General features: G+C 35.5%; 1 protein-coding gene across 1 annotated transcript; it reads right to left on the reverse strand.

The window, feature by feature from the left end:
• Positions 1 to 2,001, reverse strand: LOC110900774 (probable (S)-N-methylcoclaurine 3'-hydroxylase isozyme 2). The gene is made up of 2 exons (XM_022147640.2): positions 1,819 to 2,001; positions 1 to 624 (listed from the first exon to the last, which is right to left on the reverse strand). Exons 1-2 carry the CDS (start codon positions 1,999 to 2,001, stop codon positions 7 to 9), a joined length of 801 nt encoding a protein of 266 aa, XP_022003332.1. The 3' UTR covers positions 1 to 6.
• Between the last annotated feature and the right edge of the window lie 13,848 nt (positions 2,002 to 15,849).

Below are 15,849 nucleotides of genomic sequence, written 5' to 3' on the forward strand. Positions count from 1 at the left end.
TTGAACTTACACTTCTGCTGATCCCTGTTTTTGTTTAAAGATTAGTTTTAAAGGTTTCTCCCTTCCCAAGGTGATCTGGAATCTTTCCTCCATATCAAGCTGTGATGGATCCTCATTGTCTGGAAGAACCCAATCAAACTCATGAACTAAAGATGCTATAATAAATTCCATACTCTTGCTACCTAACGGTAAACTAGGACAGATCCTCCTTCCGGAACCGAATGGTAATAACTCAAAATCTTGACCTTTAAAATCCAAATCTGAGCCAAGAAATCTTTCGGGTTTGAACAATAATGGGTCATCCCAAACATTAGGATCTCGACCGATTGCCCAAACGTTAACAAATATTTGAGCGTTTTTAGGGATGGTGTAATTCGTCACCTCACAAATTTCAACCGCGAGGCGTGGAAGTAGAAAAGGGACAGGTGGGTGCAATCTTAGAGATTCTTTGACACAAGCTTGTAGATAAGGTAACTTAGATAGTTGAGATACCTTGATTTTATTCGAACCGATCTCTCTTTTCATCTCTTCTTCAATTGTTTTCATGACGTCTTGGTTTTTTACTATCTCGGCCATAGCCCATACCAATGAAGTTGTAGTGTTTGTTCCAGCCACAAATAACTCCTAAAGAAGGTAATTAAAGTCATCCAATGTTTACATTAACTAAAGACATCTAGGAAAGAAGACTACTTTTGTACGAACTAAGTACATATGTTCATCGTATGTGTGTACCTTATGTATGAATTATTTAGATTTTGTTGTAAGAAGATAATAAACAGCCACCACAGGCTTATCCTAACATTTCAACATGAATTATTGGATGGTCCAGTGATCCACCAATCACTTTCACTTGATATTCACTACCGGCGAAGCTTGAGATTTCCGCATTTCAATAAAGACATCTAGGAAAGAAGACTATTTTTGTACGAACTAAGTACATATGTTCATCCTATGTGTACCTTATGTATCATTTAGATTATGTTGTAAGAAGATAATAAATAGACACCAGAGGCTTATCCTAACATTAATTTCGACATGAATTAGTGGGTGGTCCAGTGATCCACCAATCACTTTCATGTGATATTTCTGTTACTACAGTACAATAACATATTTTTTTCGGCATTTCAGTAAAAACTTTACTCAACGTAGTCATTAGTGACGAAGATTGAGATTTCCGACCCGGAAGTCACCGGAAATTTCTATAAACCAGGGGGTCAAAAACGTATATACCCAAAAATTTCTATATGAAAACTACATACTCTCCACTACTGAGCGAAAAGTTCGGGGGTCGGCCACCCCCTCCCGCCCTACTTAAGCTTCGCCCATGAACGTAGTTACGTTCATAATAAAGTATTTTTATATTTACAAGAGTAAAAAAAATACTATATTTTGAACACAACTCAGCTCTACGAAGATACTACCTGCTAAACTTACCGTAACATATTCATTGATCCGATCATCTGAGAATCCATTTTCAAGCAAGCGATCCAAGAAAAACTTTGATTGCCCTGACGACGATGTTTAAGAGCTTATTTGAACTTTTCTTTCCTCTGTAGTGTCCCTCCAGAAATCAAACATCTCCTGGATGTGTTTCATGCCTCCTTTTCTAATTCCTTGAAGATCAAATCTTTGAAATACAGGAAAAAATGACCCAACATCCTTTACACGGGATACATACTCAACTATCATAGGTATTGACCTTTTCACCCCAACAAAATTCTCATTTTCCTTTTCCAAATCAAGAAAATCTTTGCCAAACACAATACAACTCAAAGTGTTGAACAACGTAGTAAAAACTATGTCCCTAGCATTAATTACTTGCCCATCTTTTTTATGCAAGAACTCCAACAACTGATCAATCTTTTCCTCGCGTAATCTAGTGTGGGCTTCAAGGGCATTAGATGAAAACATTTCGGCCCGGCAAAGGGTTCTTAACATTCTCCATGATTCATTGCATTCTGAAAAAAGGATGGAGTGTGGTAGCAGGGATTTTTGCTGCATGGCAGTCGGGACAACACGCGATGAATGTTTTGCTCCTTAAATGGTTGTAGGTCTTTCACGTTCTACCACTTTAGTATGCATCCCTTTGTTGGTATCATCGTCATCGGAAACCCAGGACCAGTCGGAACGGATTGATTTGTGACCACATACACAATCTCTTTCGAACGAACCACAATCTTGACAATACTTCATCATGAATCAAACTAACAGAAAAACTTGCTGAATGATAATAAAACTAACCGTAAACAAATTTGAATGAACAGAACTTCTAATATTCAGAAACTTGCATTACAGTCACATATATGAAACAAGAAGTTGGGAACCGTATTTATACGCAGCGAGCAGGTATGTCTGAGGAGTCACAACGTTTGACGAAGGGATATGTCGATTCCCTCTTAACCGCTCATGCAGTTATTCCCAGACATGCCGTTTCGATAAATCACGGCCCAGACCTTCTAGTTATCTAAGACTACATCAAACCTAATGGACTTACTAATATTCGACCCAATATACATTACATGGCCTCCGGCCCAAGTTCTAAACATAAACAATAAAACAGTAAATTGTTTGACCCATTAAGCAAACTAAATAAATAAACTACCGGCCCGAGACCAGTTCCATTCGGATGAACTTGATTATTTTGATTTTCATTCACCGCCCTAAGCAAGAACATCCGAATCTTCAGCCTTGATTACTCCTTGCTGTTGTTGGTGACCTCTATCTTGACCACCACTTCGTCATCACTTGATTCTTCGAGCCAACCGTTGTTGTTTGAATTTCCAGCCATGACGTTTACCTTTTTCCCACGCTCGTTCCTCATGAAGTCGAAATACCATTCGACTAGTTCCAAGTAGTAAATGTAGGCAACCTTGACTTCGTATGCATCATCCGGCTCATAACCATACTTAGCCGCAATCACATCCCATAAATTCTTTTCCATTACTTCCTTGAATCCCCCGTTAAGCTTTACGATTCGATGTAACAAGATTAGACTAAGTTCACGACCATCAATCAATTCGGGTGGCATTGCCTTTTCACATACGATTCCAAGAAAATCTGAAATGAACCAAATTAAAATCTCTTCGAATGGAGCATCGAAGAACCTTTGATGATTCTTTAATTCTTCGTGCAAAGTTATGAGATCTTTCGGTTCTACACAGCTTTCAATGATCATGTTCTTTTCGATAACATCTTCCTCGAGTTGTGAAAGAATTAACGATCGTTCCCGGAGCGTTTCTTTTGACTCATACGGATTATCCTTTTCACCTTCGAGGTATATTAAAAGCGCCTTCTTTGCTTTCTTGGAGTAAACGATTTCTTTCTTTCTTGCCCTCGAACTTTCACCGTACGCCTTTTTCTTGTTCCTTTCCTTTTCGAATTCCCTCTCGTAGTAGTCTTCCAAACATTCTTGAAATTCCTTCTTTTCTTTCTTGTACCCGTTGTCAACACCAAGATTATCATAAAACGTGTTGAGATAATCTTGTTCTAAGTCCACCTCCGACTTATCTTCATAAATATCAAACCCCTTCGAACGACTTCCAAACATCTTCTTTAGTAAACATGTATCCCCCATTGTAACTGTTTCAATTCCTTGAAACAAAAGTTGTTCTAGACTTAACACGTTCTTGTCTAGACTAGGAGCGTAACTTACACATGGGATTGTTTTGTCTTTACCATCCACCGGGACTCTAACTTCTCCAATACCATGCACAAACGAGAAATCCTTTCTACTCTCGTTTGTCACTAACCCAAAGTGCCTTTTGAAGCATTTGAACACATTCCGGTTTCCCGTCATGTGTGTTTTGTATGTAGGATCAACAACCCAAATCGAATCCCATTTAGCGCCACATGTATCCTTAACCATATAATCACTTTCAACCGGTAATGGCGATAAATTAACATACTTACTTGGACAAATCGAGGTGATATGACCAAATTGCTTGCACTTGAAGCAACGAATTCCCGGTTTCCTTGGTCTTCCCACCGGTGCACTTGCCTTCATTCCGGATTTCTTCACAAACCCCTTTGGAACCATTTTCTTTGGAAACTTCCTTACCGGTGACTTCCCGGTTCGTATGGTTGGCTTCCCTTGCACGTACTCATTCATCCCTTCCGCTGCCCGGCCGCACTTTCCACTACGAACAACATTTACACTGTAGTCGGTCTCAACCGATTTTCCCTTGTCTCCTCTAGAACGGTTTCCATCATTGTCACAACCCTTTCTTGTTCCTGTCAAACCTTTGGCTCTGATACCAATGTTGGTATCATCGTCATCGGAAACCTAGGACCAGTTGGAACGGATTGAGTTGTGACCACATACACAATCTCTTTCGAACGAACCACAATCTTGACAATACTTCATCATGAATCAAACTAACAGAAAAACTTGTTGAATGATAATAAAACTAACCGTAAACAAATTTGAATGAACAGAACTTCTAATATTCAGAAACTTGCATTACAGTCACATATATGAAACAAGAAGTTGGGAACCGTATTTATACGCAGCGAGCAGGTATGTCTGAGGAGTCACAACGTTTGACGAAGGGGTATGTCGATTCCCTCTTAACCGCTCATGCAGTTATTCCCAGACATGCCGTTTCGATAAATCACGGCCCAAACCTTCTAGTTATCTAAGACTACATCAAACCTAATGGACTTACTAATATTCGACCCAATATACATTACATGGCCTCCGGCCCAAGTTCTAAACATAAACAATAAAACAGTAAATTGTTTGACCCATTAAGCAAACTAAATAAATAAACTACCGGCCCGAGACCAGTTCCATTCGGATGAACTTGATTATTTTGATCTTCACCCTTCACTTTATTTTTTCTCTCTAAACAATTTCTCTCTGGATTCTAGAGAGAGAAGGCCATTGGTTTCGCGGCTTGCTCCCTGTTCCTTCAGTGAGTGTTGGTACACGTCATCGTTGATAAGTTGTTTGTTGGCTTTTGTTTATGGTAATTTTCGATTTCACGTGGTTATGTTCCATTTAATTGTGACTGGGATTGTTTTTTTTTCTGATTAACTGGTGATCATCGTCGCTGAGATTTTTGGTCTTTATTTGATCGTTCAGTTTTGGTTTATTTGTTTCTGATTTGTTTGATTTGGGGTTTTTTGATATGTTTTTGAGTGAGAAAGATAGATTGAGAGCGACATTTCAGTTTTGTTTTCACTCTTTCCATCTTCGATGATCTTGGTTCAGAGGTTTTTTGTGTTTAATGAAGGCTATGATGATGACCACCTTGTCATGTGAACCTGAAATCGCTGATGCATCATCGGCGCCAATTATTTTCTATGGTGGTGTAGTTTATGTTTTACCCTTTGATAGACACATTTGGATGTAGCAACCCGTGCTATAACAGTTGACGTGCTATAAGGCTAATGCAACTGTTTATATGCAACGTTTTTCATTTGTGTTGCATTTGACTCTAATGCAACATCATTAAACATAAAGGTTGCATTAAATGACCTAATGCGACTTTTTAATAAAAAAGTTACAAAATTTTATTAAAAGTGCAACCTTTTTATTCAAAAATTGCGAATTTTATGGAAAATTGTAACCTTTTTCTTAAATGGTTGCAAATTCAATTGAAATTTGTAACTTTTGTTACAATGGTTGCAAATTTTACCAACAAAAACCAAGAGATAAATAAAACTCTTTTTAAAGGTTTTTTCATATAAATTAAATAACTGGCGGATTTCTTAAAAGTATATCTTAACATGTTTGTTTCATAAGTAACGTTTAGAATGCATAGATATACAATTTTAGTATTTGCAACTATAGAATATTCTACTTCCGAATATTAGTTAATTATTTTTTTATTATGTTAATATTTTTCTTCTTAAAATTTCTACATTGTAATTGACAGTAAAGTTATTTAAGTTTCGACAAAGATGTTGAAGTACACACTTTGGTTATCAATGATATCTTTGTTATTATTGTTTTCGTGTAATTACTATTGAATTTATGTTGTAAGGTCGCATTTGTGTGGAAAAAAATGTTGCTTTTGCTATAAAAAGGTTGCATTTTTTCTATTAAAAAATAATGACGGTTGCATTAGGCCTTGAAAAAGGTTGCACTTTTATAAAAAAAGTTGCATTTGAGTGTAGAAAATGTTGCATTTTTGTAACTAAAATACAAAAAAAGTTGCATTAGAATGTAAAAAAGGTTGCATAGTAAAAATGTTGCATTTGACTAGTAAATGCAACACTTTAAAAAAAGGTTGCATTAGATCTAATGCAACGGCTTCTAATGCAGTCCTTGATAAAAGGTTGCATTAGGCCTAATGCAACCTTTACAAGGCCTAATGCAACTTTTTATCGGGGTTGCATTAGGTTCATTTTCTTGTAGAGAAGGCTCCTATTGAGTCTTCATTGATTTTTGTTATATGCATGTCTGAGATTTTTTTTTATATCGTATCGGTTATCAACCTTGCAACGCTACAACATGTTGTACGATGTGCATTATGTGTTTTCTTCGCATTTGTGAACCATACCCTTATTTGTGAACTTAGTGAACACATCCTAGCCTTTAATTTATTTTCAATATTATAAGGGTGGGATAGTCATTAACCTTATAAACTTTTTTTATTTAATTAATTCATTAAAATCGGTTACCAACATGATAACTGATCTCTATTTTGTGTGATTCAATTCATTAATCAAATATTGCAAAAAATCGAATTCAATATTCGATCAAAATTAATTAAATCAACAGTTTTCTTTCTCTTTCAACCCATTCATCGATCATCATATTATTTTGTCTATTTTTTTTGTGATTCAATTCATTAATCAAGTATTACAAAAAAATCGAGTTCAATATTCAATCAAAATTAAAGTCAACAATTTCCTTTCTCTTTCAATCCATTCATCGATTATCATATTATTTTGTATCGGATCAGTTTGTTCTTCATCAATTTTCCGGAAACCTGATGTTTATTCGATAGTCTTGGAGATATTATAGAGGCGATAATATTCAAGTAAATAAGTCAAAGAAAGTATGCTATGGAGATTTTGTTGTGTATGCATGAGTGATTTGTGAGCCAAGATACATAACACATTTATTAATTTTTATGGAAAAACTCATGTGATGAATGTTCTTCCTAATACAATATGAATTTTTTTATTTTCCTTCTAAACGATTATTAACGAAGTTATGCCTTGCCTTTTAGTTTTCCAATGTAATTATTTCTAAAATCATATACTGAATGTTGTTGATTGACGCTAACGTTGAATAAACATATATGTTTTATGGGTTGTTTTGCTCTTTTTACGTTGTTTCATCATCAAAAAAAAAAAAAAATACAAATTATCACTTTTTAATTCTTTTGTTAAACATCTTGTTGTTGTTCGGTGAGTATTTGTTTTTTTTTTTTGTTGTTGTTCGGTGAGTATTTGTTTTTTATGTGCATATGTATAGTTGTTGTTTGTTTTTTATACACATGTGTATAAGTATTGTTCGTTGAGTAATTGATTTTTATACACATGTGTATAGTTGTACATATTTATAGTTGTTGTTGAGCGACTGTTTTTTTAATACATATGTGTATATATTTGTTTAGTTATCCACATTAAGATATTTTTTCCGCATTTCAATAAAAACTTTACTCAACGCAGTCATCAGTGGTGAAGCTTGAGATTTCCGATCAGGGGGCGGAAGTCACCAGACCTAATAATTTCTATAAAACCGGGGGTCGAAAACGTATATACCCAATAATTTATATACAAAAACTACATACTCTCCACTACTGAGCGAAAAGTTCGGGGTTCGGCCGCACCCTCCCGCCCTACTTAAGCTACGCCCATGAACATAGTTACGTTCATAATAATGTATTTTTATATTTACAAGAGTAAAAAAAACTATATTTTGAACACAACTCGGCTATATGAAGAAACTAGCTGCTAAACTAGTTACGTGGAGGTAACGTAATATGGAAACCATAGTTAAACACGATTAGATATGAGTATACTCGTATACTAGTATCTAAGAGAATTATATGCATAGATGTTGTGATTAGCATTTGATCAATGGATTTGTGAGCATGTAAGTTGTACGTAAGAGTTTGAGTAGGAGGTATGTATGTTAGTAGTAGGACAAATTATACACGAAAGAGTTGAACTAGATAATGTGTATGCATGTTATTAAACTATACGTTTCCAAATGAATGAGACTTGTATGATGATGCTAACCGAGTTTGCCTTTGAGAATGAAATAATGTGAAGGTGCATAATTGTCGACTCATCAAAAGATAGATTCTGGGAAGAAATGCTTGAACTCAGAAGGATAACTGAAAGGAATTTATATGAGAATAGAACGCGACGTGATCCATTAGTTATACATCCTAGATTATATATATTATGTCACTAATTACTAATGATGTGAACGTATGTGGTGACCGCAGGTTGCACAGAATCACGGATCATCATCACGAGGTGTGAACGGTTGAAGATCGAGTCATATCATTGATTGTACGGGAATGTGCGATTATGTAATTTAGTAAACATAAGTTATGTTTTATTTCCTTAATAAGAACGAAGAATGTATTTAGTGTAAAATAGTTATTTTAAAAATGGACCTTCAAGTGTGTCAAGATATTTTAAAAAGAAAGAAAATTTTAAGACTCGTATCTCCGCTGCGTCTTTATAGTTAAAACGTGTCAGGGTCTTATAATTATGGTACACATGTTGCATAATAATTCCTTATGGTAATTATAACATTACGTAATTGTATACAAATACTATTGGTCAAGCTTATTCGGTGTTAAGATTGAGCTTGAGGCAATACGGTAAATGATAAAAGATTAAGAATGTTTGAATAGTAATCCGATAAAACCTTTATTGGGGTCAAATCTGATTAACCAATTCTTTTCAGGATCCAATAACTTTTATATCCTTTCATAAATATTAAAAAAAATCATTAAAATCTAGAATTTTATTATATTTAATTTAAGTATAGCATTGCTTTTGTACCATTGCTTTTTTTACTTTTAGATTTTTTTTTAAGTTGTTTTAAAACAAAAGTTAGAACATTGTTGATATATGTTGCATAACTATGGTCCACATGTTGAATTAAGTTTTACACTTTATTTATTTTTCATTTCGGATATTTAACACAGTTGCATATCTTCAAAAGATATGATGGCTAGAAGTTGAAGGAGATGTTGATTTCGGTTTCCCTGTTGAGTGTTACAGTCTGTATTTCCATATACATCTTGGAAAACTGTTCGAAAGACAAAGTTTATATGGTCTATCCAACAATTACGAGGACCATGGATCCGGTCCCATTCAAATTTTCAATATCAATCGGTCAGGATGCAACCTCAACATACTTTCTTGATGAGCAAATGGCTTTTTATCATGTGGGAGACTTTCTTGTTGAACACTCATCTGAACACACTAAGATCAACTTCTTAATGACCCAGATCGATTGTAGGTTTGTCTGGATTCAGTACTCATGTGTGATTGTGTGGCCCTTATATATGAAAAACCTAGTATCGATTTGATGAGAGGGTTTCAAAGTTTCTGTTCAATCATTCAATGATGGCCAAGCCATAAAATAAATACAATGACTGATCCACGAAAATAGGAAACTTGGTTGGAAAAACAAAGATAATAACCTAATCATTATCATGAATACAAAGATAATAAGATAATAAGATAAAGTCAGAGCCGAAGGAGCCGTAGCCGATGATGCCGTAGGAACCGGAATTTTTCACTCCCCCTCAAGATGGAGCGTGAAGATCACAAACACCCATCTTGTCTAGCAAAAAACATAACTGCTGAATGCTCAGAGGCTTGGTAAAAACATCTGCAAGCTGATTTTTGGAATCAACATAAAGTGGATTAATTTCTTTGGTTTCAACTCGTTCACGCACAAAATAGCAGTCCATTTCTACATGCTTTGTGCGTTCATGAAATACCGGATTGTTAGTAATCTGACGAGCTGCAATGTTGTCACAATACAAAGGTGTTGGACCAGTCTGTGGAACCTGTAAATCCGAGAGTAGCCACCGCAACCATAAGACATCACTAATGGTTCTTGCCATAGCACGATATTTTGCTTCTGCAGATGACCGAGAAACAACGGATTGCTTTTTTGTTTTCCAAGATATACTAACAAGAGTAAATAACCTGTTCTTGAACGGCGAGTGAATTGGCAGCTAAGCCAATCGGAATCACAATAAGCGGTTAATGAGAAGCCCCCGTCTTTTGGAAAAAAAAACCTTGACCTGGGCTTGTTTTTAAATACCGCGGATACGATACACAGCTTCATGTGTTCATGTCTAGGATCGCTCACAAATTGGCTAAGTATATTCACGGCGTAAGCCACATTCGGCCGAGTGGCCTGTAAGTACAACAATCGGCCAACAAGACGTCGATATTGCCCGGCGTCTACTTTCTCACTTTCCAAACAAGCATCAAGTTTAAGGTTTTGTTCCATGGGGAACGGACTTGGTCGACAACCTGTCATTCCATTATCCTGAAGGATATCTATCGTATACTTACGTTGACTTAGCACAAGCCCATCCTTGGTGCGAGACACTTTGATTCCCAAAAAAATATTTAAGATTTCCCAAGTCTTTGATGCTAAATCGCTGATGAAGGAACGTTTTCGTATCGGTAATTTTGTTAAGATCATTGCCGGTGATCACGACATCGTCGACGTAGATGAGAACCGCCACAAATTGTTTGCCATTTTTGTACGTGAACAAGGAATGGTCAGCCTTTTGATTGAAGGTAGCCTGCATAAAGAAGGGCAGCCGTGAACTTGGAATACCAATTGCGAGAAGCTTGCTTTAAACCATACAAGGACTTGCGCAGCCTACATACACGCTTGTCATCCTTCTTTGCAAATCCTTGTGGGAGCTTCATGAACACATCTTCTTCTAAATCCCCGTGTAAGAAAGCGTTGTTTACATTGTCACACCCTGGCTTTGCGGAAGCGTGGGTTTATTTGGTGTGACTTCTTAATACCATAGCATAATCACAACAATGCTATATGAAAATAAAACCATGATGTTCATCCATTCATCAAGTATTTAAATGTAAACATAACAACATTGTTTTAAAAGCTGACACATACAACAACATACAACCGTAACATAATTAAAAACTTGTTCATACGATACGACAAAAGACTTGAAATGAAAACACAGTTTAAGACTTGTGACCCGTCCAGGCAAAGGTCACACTTCCTAAACTCGGATGACATCATTATTCCTACGCAGCTTGACGTGATGCATACCGTGCCAGATCCACTAATTTCCTGAAATACATGTAATTTGAAAAATCAACAAAAGTTGAGCGAGTTAATGTAAAAGTGAGTATGTATAAACCTTTAAAGTATGTATAAAAGTCCCTGGTATGTAGCAATAAGGAAAAAGAGATCACCAATGGGTTGCAAAGCCACTGGTATGTGTGAGAAGTGCAGGGAAACTCAAACCTAGCAAATTTGTTACCGGGCTTCGGCTGGAAGACACAGTCACCTCTATGGGCCGCCCCGGCCTCACGGGTGTGGGCTCGCTACACCCAAATAGATCTATCACTCTTGTGTCCCTCGGTCCTTACAAAGAGGATTAATGGCCTCAAGTGTTATTGCCCACCCCTCACATGATCTAGAAGTATAAACCCTCCCTACGCTAACCATACCATGTAATAAAAGTTTGTAATAATTGTCGCATGTATTTCACCCCCGAAGTATAAAACTGAAAACAGTAAAGAGAAAAGGGGGACATTAACTCACAGAAGTGCATATCTAGAAACGTCAATCTCCAACTCTATCTGCTGTGTGACGACCTACACGTACTAATTCCTATTAGATGGACGGCCGTGCCTTGGCTTAGGGTTTAACGTTTTTGGTAAAATAGTTAGGTAACTATTTCATATTCACACTTCTTATTTATCTTATAAGTATATTTTCCTTCCCAAGGATGGGGGTTTTTATACATGTACACGTTATAATTCCGAAAAATATATTTTTAAGTCTCACTTGAAAGATATATTTTAATCACTTGTCTAAAATGTTTTAAATTCCAATATATATATATTTTTCCCAAAAAATATTATATTTTATTTCATAAGTTTCTCCAAAATAATATTCTACCAAAATATACGTATAAGAGTATTTTTCAGAAATACTACATAAGTTACGTTTTAAGGTTCGCGTTGTAATAACAATACTTGTGTAACTTAAATATTTATTTGGTGAGAGCGTTGATATTATTTTGGAGTCGTAATTTCACGGTATTTCCAAGTTATATTATTTTTACCCTAAAAATAAGATATCTAGTTCACATAATAAACAAACAATCACACAAGCGTTTTATTATAAAATATATATTCTAAATATATATTTAACAAGTTTTATTTACGAAAATCATCCTCCGGCACTTGGTATTTTTGTAATAAAAATCATGGCGAAGTTTCTTTTGAAAACCAAGTTATAAATATTTTTGTAAACGTTTGTTAGAAAAATATTTCTAAGTGTTATATTTCTAGAAAAATTTCACCAGAGTTTCCTCTGTAAATGGAGGTGTCCACGCTTTTTAGCATATCATTTTCTTTTGTAAAATCATTTAAACAATTTAACAATCAACAATATACAATCTTTAATCACTAATCTTGACAAAAAAATAAGTCTAAATCATAAACTCATGAACTTGAAAGTTTGTAAAAATATGCAGTTACTAACATGTTTAGTGGGTCTTGTTATCTTTAAAAATAAGATTAGTTTCTTAAAAACTTTATTTTTAAAGAAAGTGTATTTTCACAACTTCTAGTCTTATTTTCCAAAAATATTTCTTTGTTAAATTTTCTTGTTACACAAGTGTTCCTACACTTGTTTACTCACTAAAAATGTGTTTAGTTCATACAAGATCCGGGTTTTACCAAAACTAGTATTTTTCACTTGGTTCTTTCGAAAAACCACTTGTAGATCTTTAGATCTACAAGTTTACAACTTTATTTTTCAAGAAAGCTTATGTTTATTCAAGTTTCAAGTTCATGGGTGGATGGTTTCATCATCCTTCATAATTCTAACATTTACATCTTGCTAGTTCATGTTCATGTTCTTGAACATGATCTAGCAAGTCTTGATGATGATCCATCTTACTTCTACTAACAAAAAACATCCAAATATCATAACTACACAAGATCAACATGATTTAACCATACATCCACTCTTTATCCCTTTATGTTTCAAGATTAGTTTATGTTCTTTAGTGTTTCTTAACATTTCACCATTCAATCATCTATTAACCACTAAATACAAGAACAAGATGAGGTTTTAGAGCACTTACTACTAGCATAAGGCTAGGGAAGAAACAAGGCGTAAAAGTGGTGGATAAAAGGATACTAGAGTGGTCCTTGAGCTTCCGAGTGCACCAAGCTTATTTGTAGGACTCCTTGCACCTTTATATGTATGTAGATGGCTTGGAAATGGCTTGAAGGTGGTGGTAGTGTGGTGTGGTGGTGGCAGCCGTGAGCTAAGAAGAAGGGAGGAGGAGAGCTTTGTGTTTGATGGGTGTTGAAGTGAGAAGGTGATTATCTACTAAACTTATTTATAAACCAAGTTCCTCATTATCCATCATGTATTATGCTTAATATCTTCCAACATTTAGCAATTAAATAATCAAAGGCAAGCAAGGGTGGGTCACCCTTGTGGTGACCGTCGAGTAGGGGGGGTATAGGGTTGGGATGCAATGTGATGGTGTAACACCTCGAAAAATTTCGTCCAATAATGTCTTGACACGTGTCATAAGGTTCCGGTATGTGAAAACAAACTTTAGAGGGACTAAAAGTGACAAACGGTGAAAACTATGGAACGTAAGGGTCCAAAGTGTCAACAATGGATAAATAGACTCTATGATAACCCTACATAATGTTCATAACCTTAAACGGATGGTTCATGGATCATACGAAGCGGAAAATGCCCAAAAGTGAGGAATTACAAACTATAGGGGCCAAAAGTGTCAACATGTTGAATTTATACCTCTGAGTGAACTTTTGGCAGACCCGAAGCTTTATAATGCTAAAATATACTCACTAGAATATGTGGTAAAAATTTCGTGAAGTTTCGATAACGTATGAGAAAGTTATGGCCAAAACCGTACTTGAGGGGCTAAAAGCGTCAACGTCAAATTTCATGGCTTTTCGGTTGAGCGCAAAGTTATCCGAGGACATTACCATGTTGGTAAATGTCCCAAGGTTCTTAAAAACCAAGATTTAGGGTTTACGAGTCAAGATAAGCAGCCAAAACCTCGCGTGCGAAGACAGGGACCAAAACTGCCAACATTTGAAAATGTTTGGACCTGCAGAACCCCAGGCGGCCCGCCTGGGCTGCCTTAAGCGGGCCGCATGGCCTGCCCAGTAATAGAAATTCACGAAAATTGCAAATTTGGTCCGAATTTGAAGTGTGTAACAGCTGGTAGCACCTCCAAATGCTCCAATTAAATCCCTTGCATGCCTATGGCAACAGTAACGTATCCTCAATCTCTGATTTCCTCCATAAATCAGATCAAAAGTTCCATTCCTTGGCATTTGCATTTGTGAACAAGAGCTCTCAACTTGCAAGAACACTCTCAAGACTTCTGGAGCATTTCTGAACGTCAAGGCAACATCCTAGTGTTAACTAAGCTTCATTAGGACCTTTGTAAGCCTCTATAACATTCTATAATTCGTTCTTGCATTGATTAATTGCTAAAAGTCAAACTGTTGTTCTTATACTTTGACTTTCTGATTAAACGAGTTTTACTCAGTCATTTCTCAAATTGAAACCACATATATGTTGGTATTTATGTGGGAAACAAACCCTCAAAAGGGTATTCTCTGATTCCCACTTTATGCATGCTAATTGTCGAGTCAAACTTGTTTCTAAAAAGTCAACAGAAGTGGTTTTTGTGAAAAATAGCTCAAATGGTAATGTAGAGGGCATGCAATCTGTTTGATCATCATAAATAACTTATTATATATGTAAGAATGTGTTTTATCATAATCAACTCGACAATCTATAGTATAAATACGAATCGGAACCGAAAGTCTTGTAAAACGACTTTTTCGTAGACTATCGATTCGGATCCGTACATGCATGTTTGAGATCTGTATTGGAGAGTATTTTTAACTATTTTTATTTTGGTAAAACTCTCTGGAATTTTTGTTGCTTGAGTCTATGCTTAGTCGATTCATATGCATGTTTCTGATTATGCTTAAAAGTTGACTATTTTGCCCTTTTTGATATAAAACATGATTTTTGGAAAAGTGAAAGAGTAGAAATATTTATTACTAATATATAAACTTGCACCGAAAATTTGAGATCAGTTAGTGGTCCAGATTTTGAGTTATGGCCGATATCGTAAAACTATATCATAAAGTTACATAAACGGCGCATTTCGCGTATAACCTATTTCAGGCCACGTTTTGATACAAAAATTTTTACCCACTGATGTTATATAATATTTTGGGATTTTGATGATTTTTATTTAATTTTTGGCTGATCGTATCTTAGATCGCTTAGTCGATTCGGTTAATGCCGGTTTTGACTATTTAAGCCATAAAATGAGTTTTACACATCCTTTTGACCCGAAACCTTTTTCCACTGATTTTATATGTTAAATAAATTATTTTGAGCATTCTGGAAATATAAAAATCTCAGCTTTCTTATTAAAACCCGGAAACGGCTCTAAATCGCATTTTTAGCGTTTTTAACGCATAGTAAGCGTTATACTCATTTTAAACATATAAGACTCATTCCTACTGATGTAATTGGTATATTTTCATATAATAACAGTAAGTATAAATATTTGAACTCAGATTTCCAGTTTTGGCAGTTTTAGCCCTTGTGAA

The sequence above is a fragment of the Helianthus annuus genome, chromosome 13 (assembly GCF_002127325.2).
Source record: "Helianthus annuus cultivar XRQ/B chromosome 13, HanXRQr2.0-SUNRISE, whole genome shotgun sequence".
NCBI classification, from domain to species: Eukaryota; Viridiplantae; Streptophyta; class Magnoliopsida; order Asterales; family Asteraceae; genus Helianthus; species Helianthus annuus.

Coding starts and splice junctions, on each gene's coding strand:
- LOC110900774 (XM_022147640.2), bottom strand. CDS start 2,001: ATGCAGCAAAAATCCCTGCTACCACACTCCATCCTTTTTTCAGAATGC. Junction 625..1,818: donor TGCATAAAAAAGATGGGCAA/GTAATTAATGCT, acceptor TACCTTCTTTAG/GAGTTATTTGTGGCTGGAAC.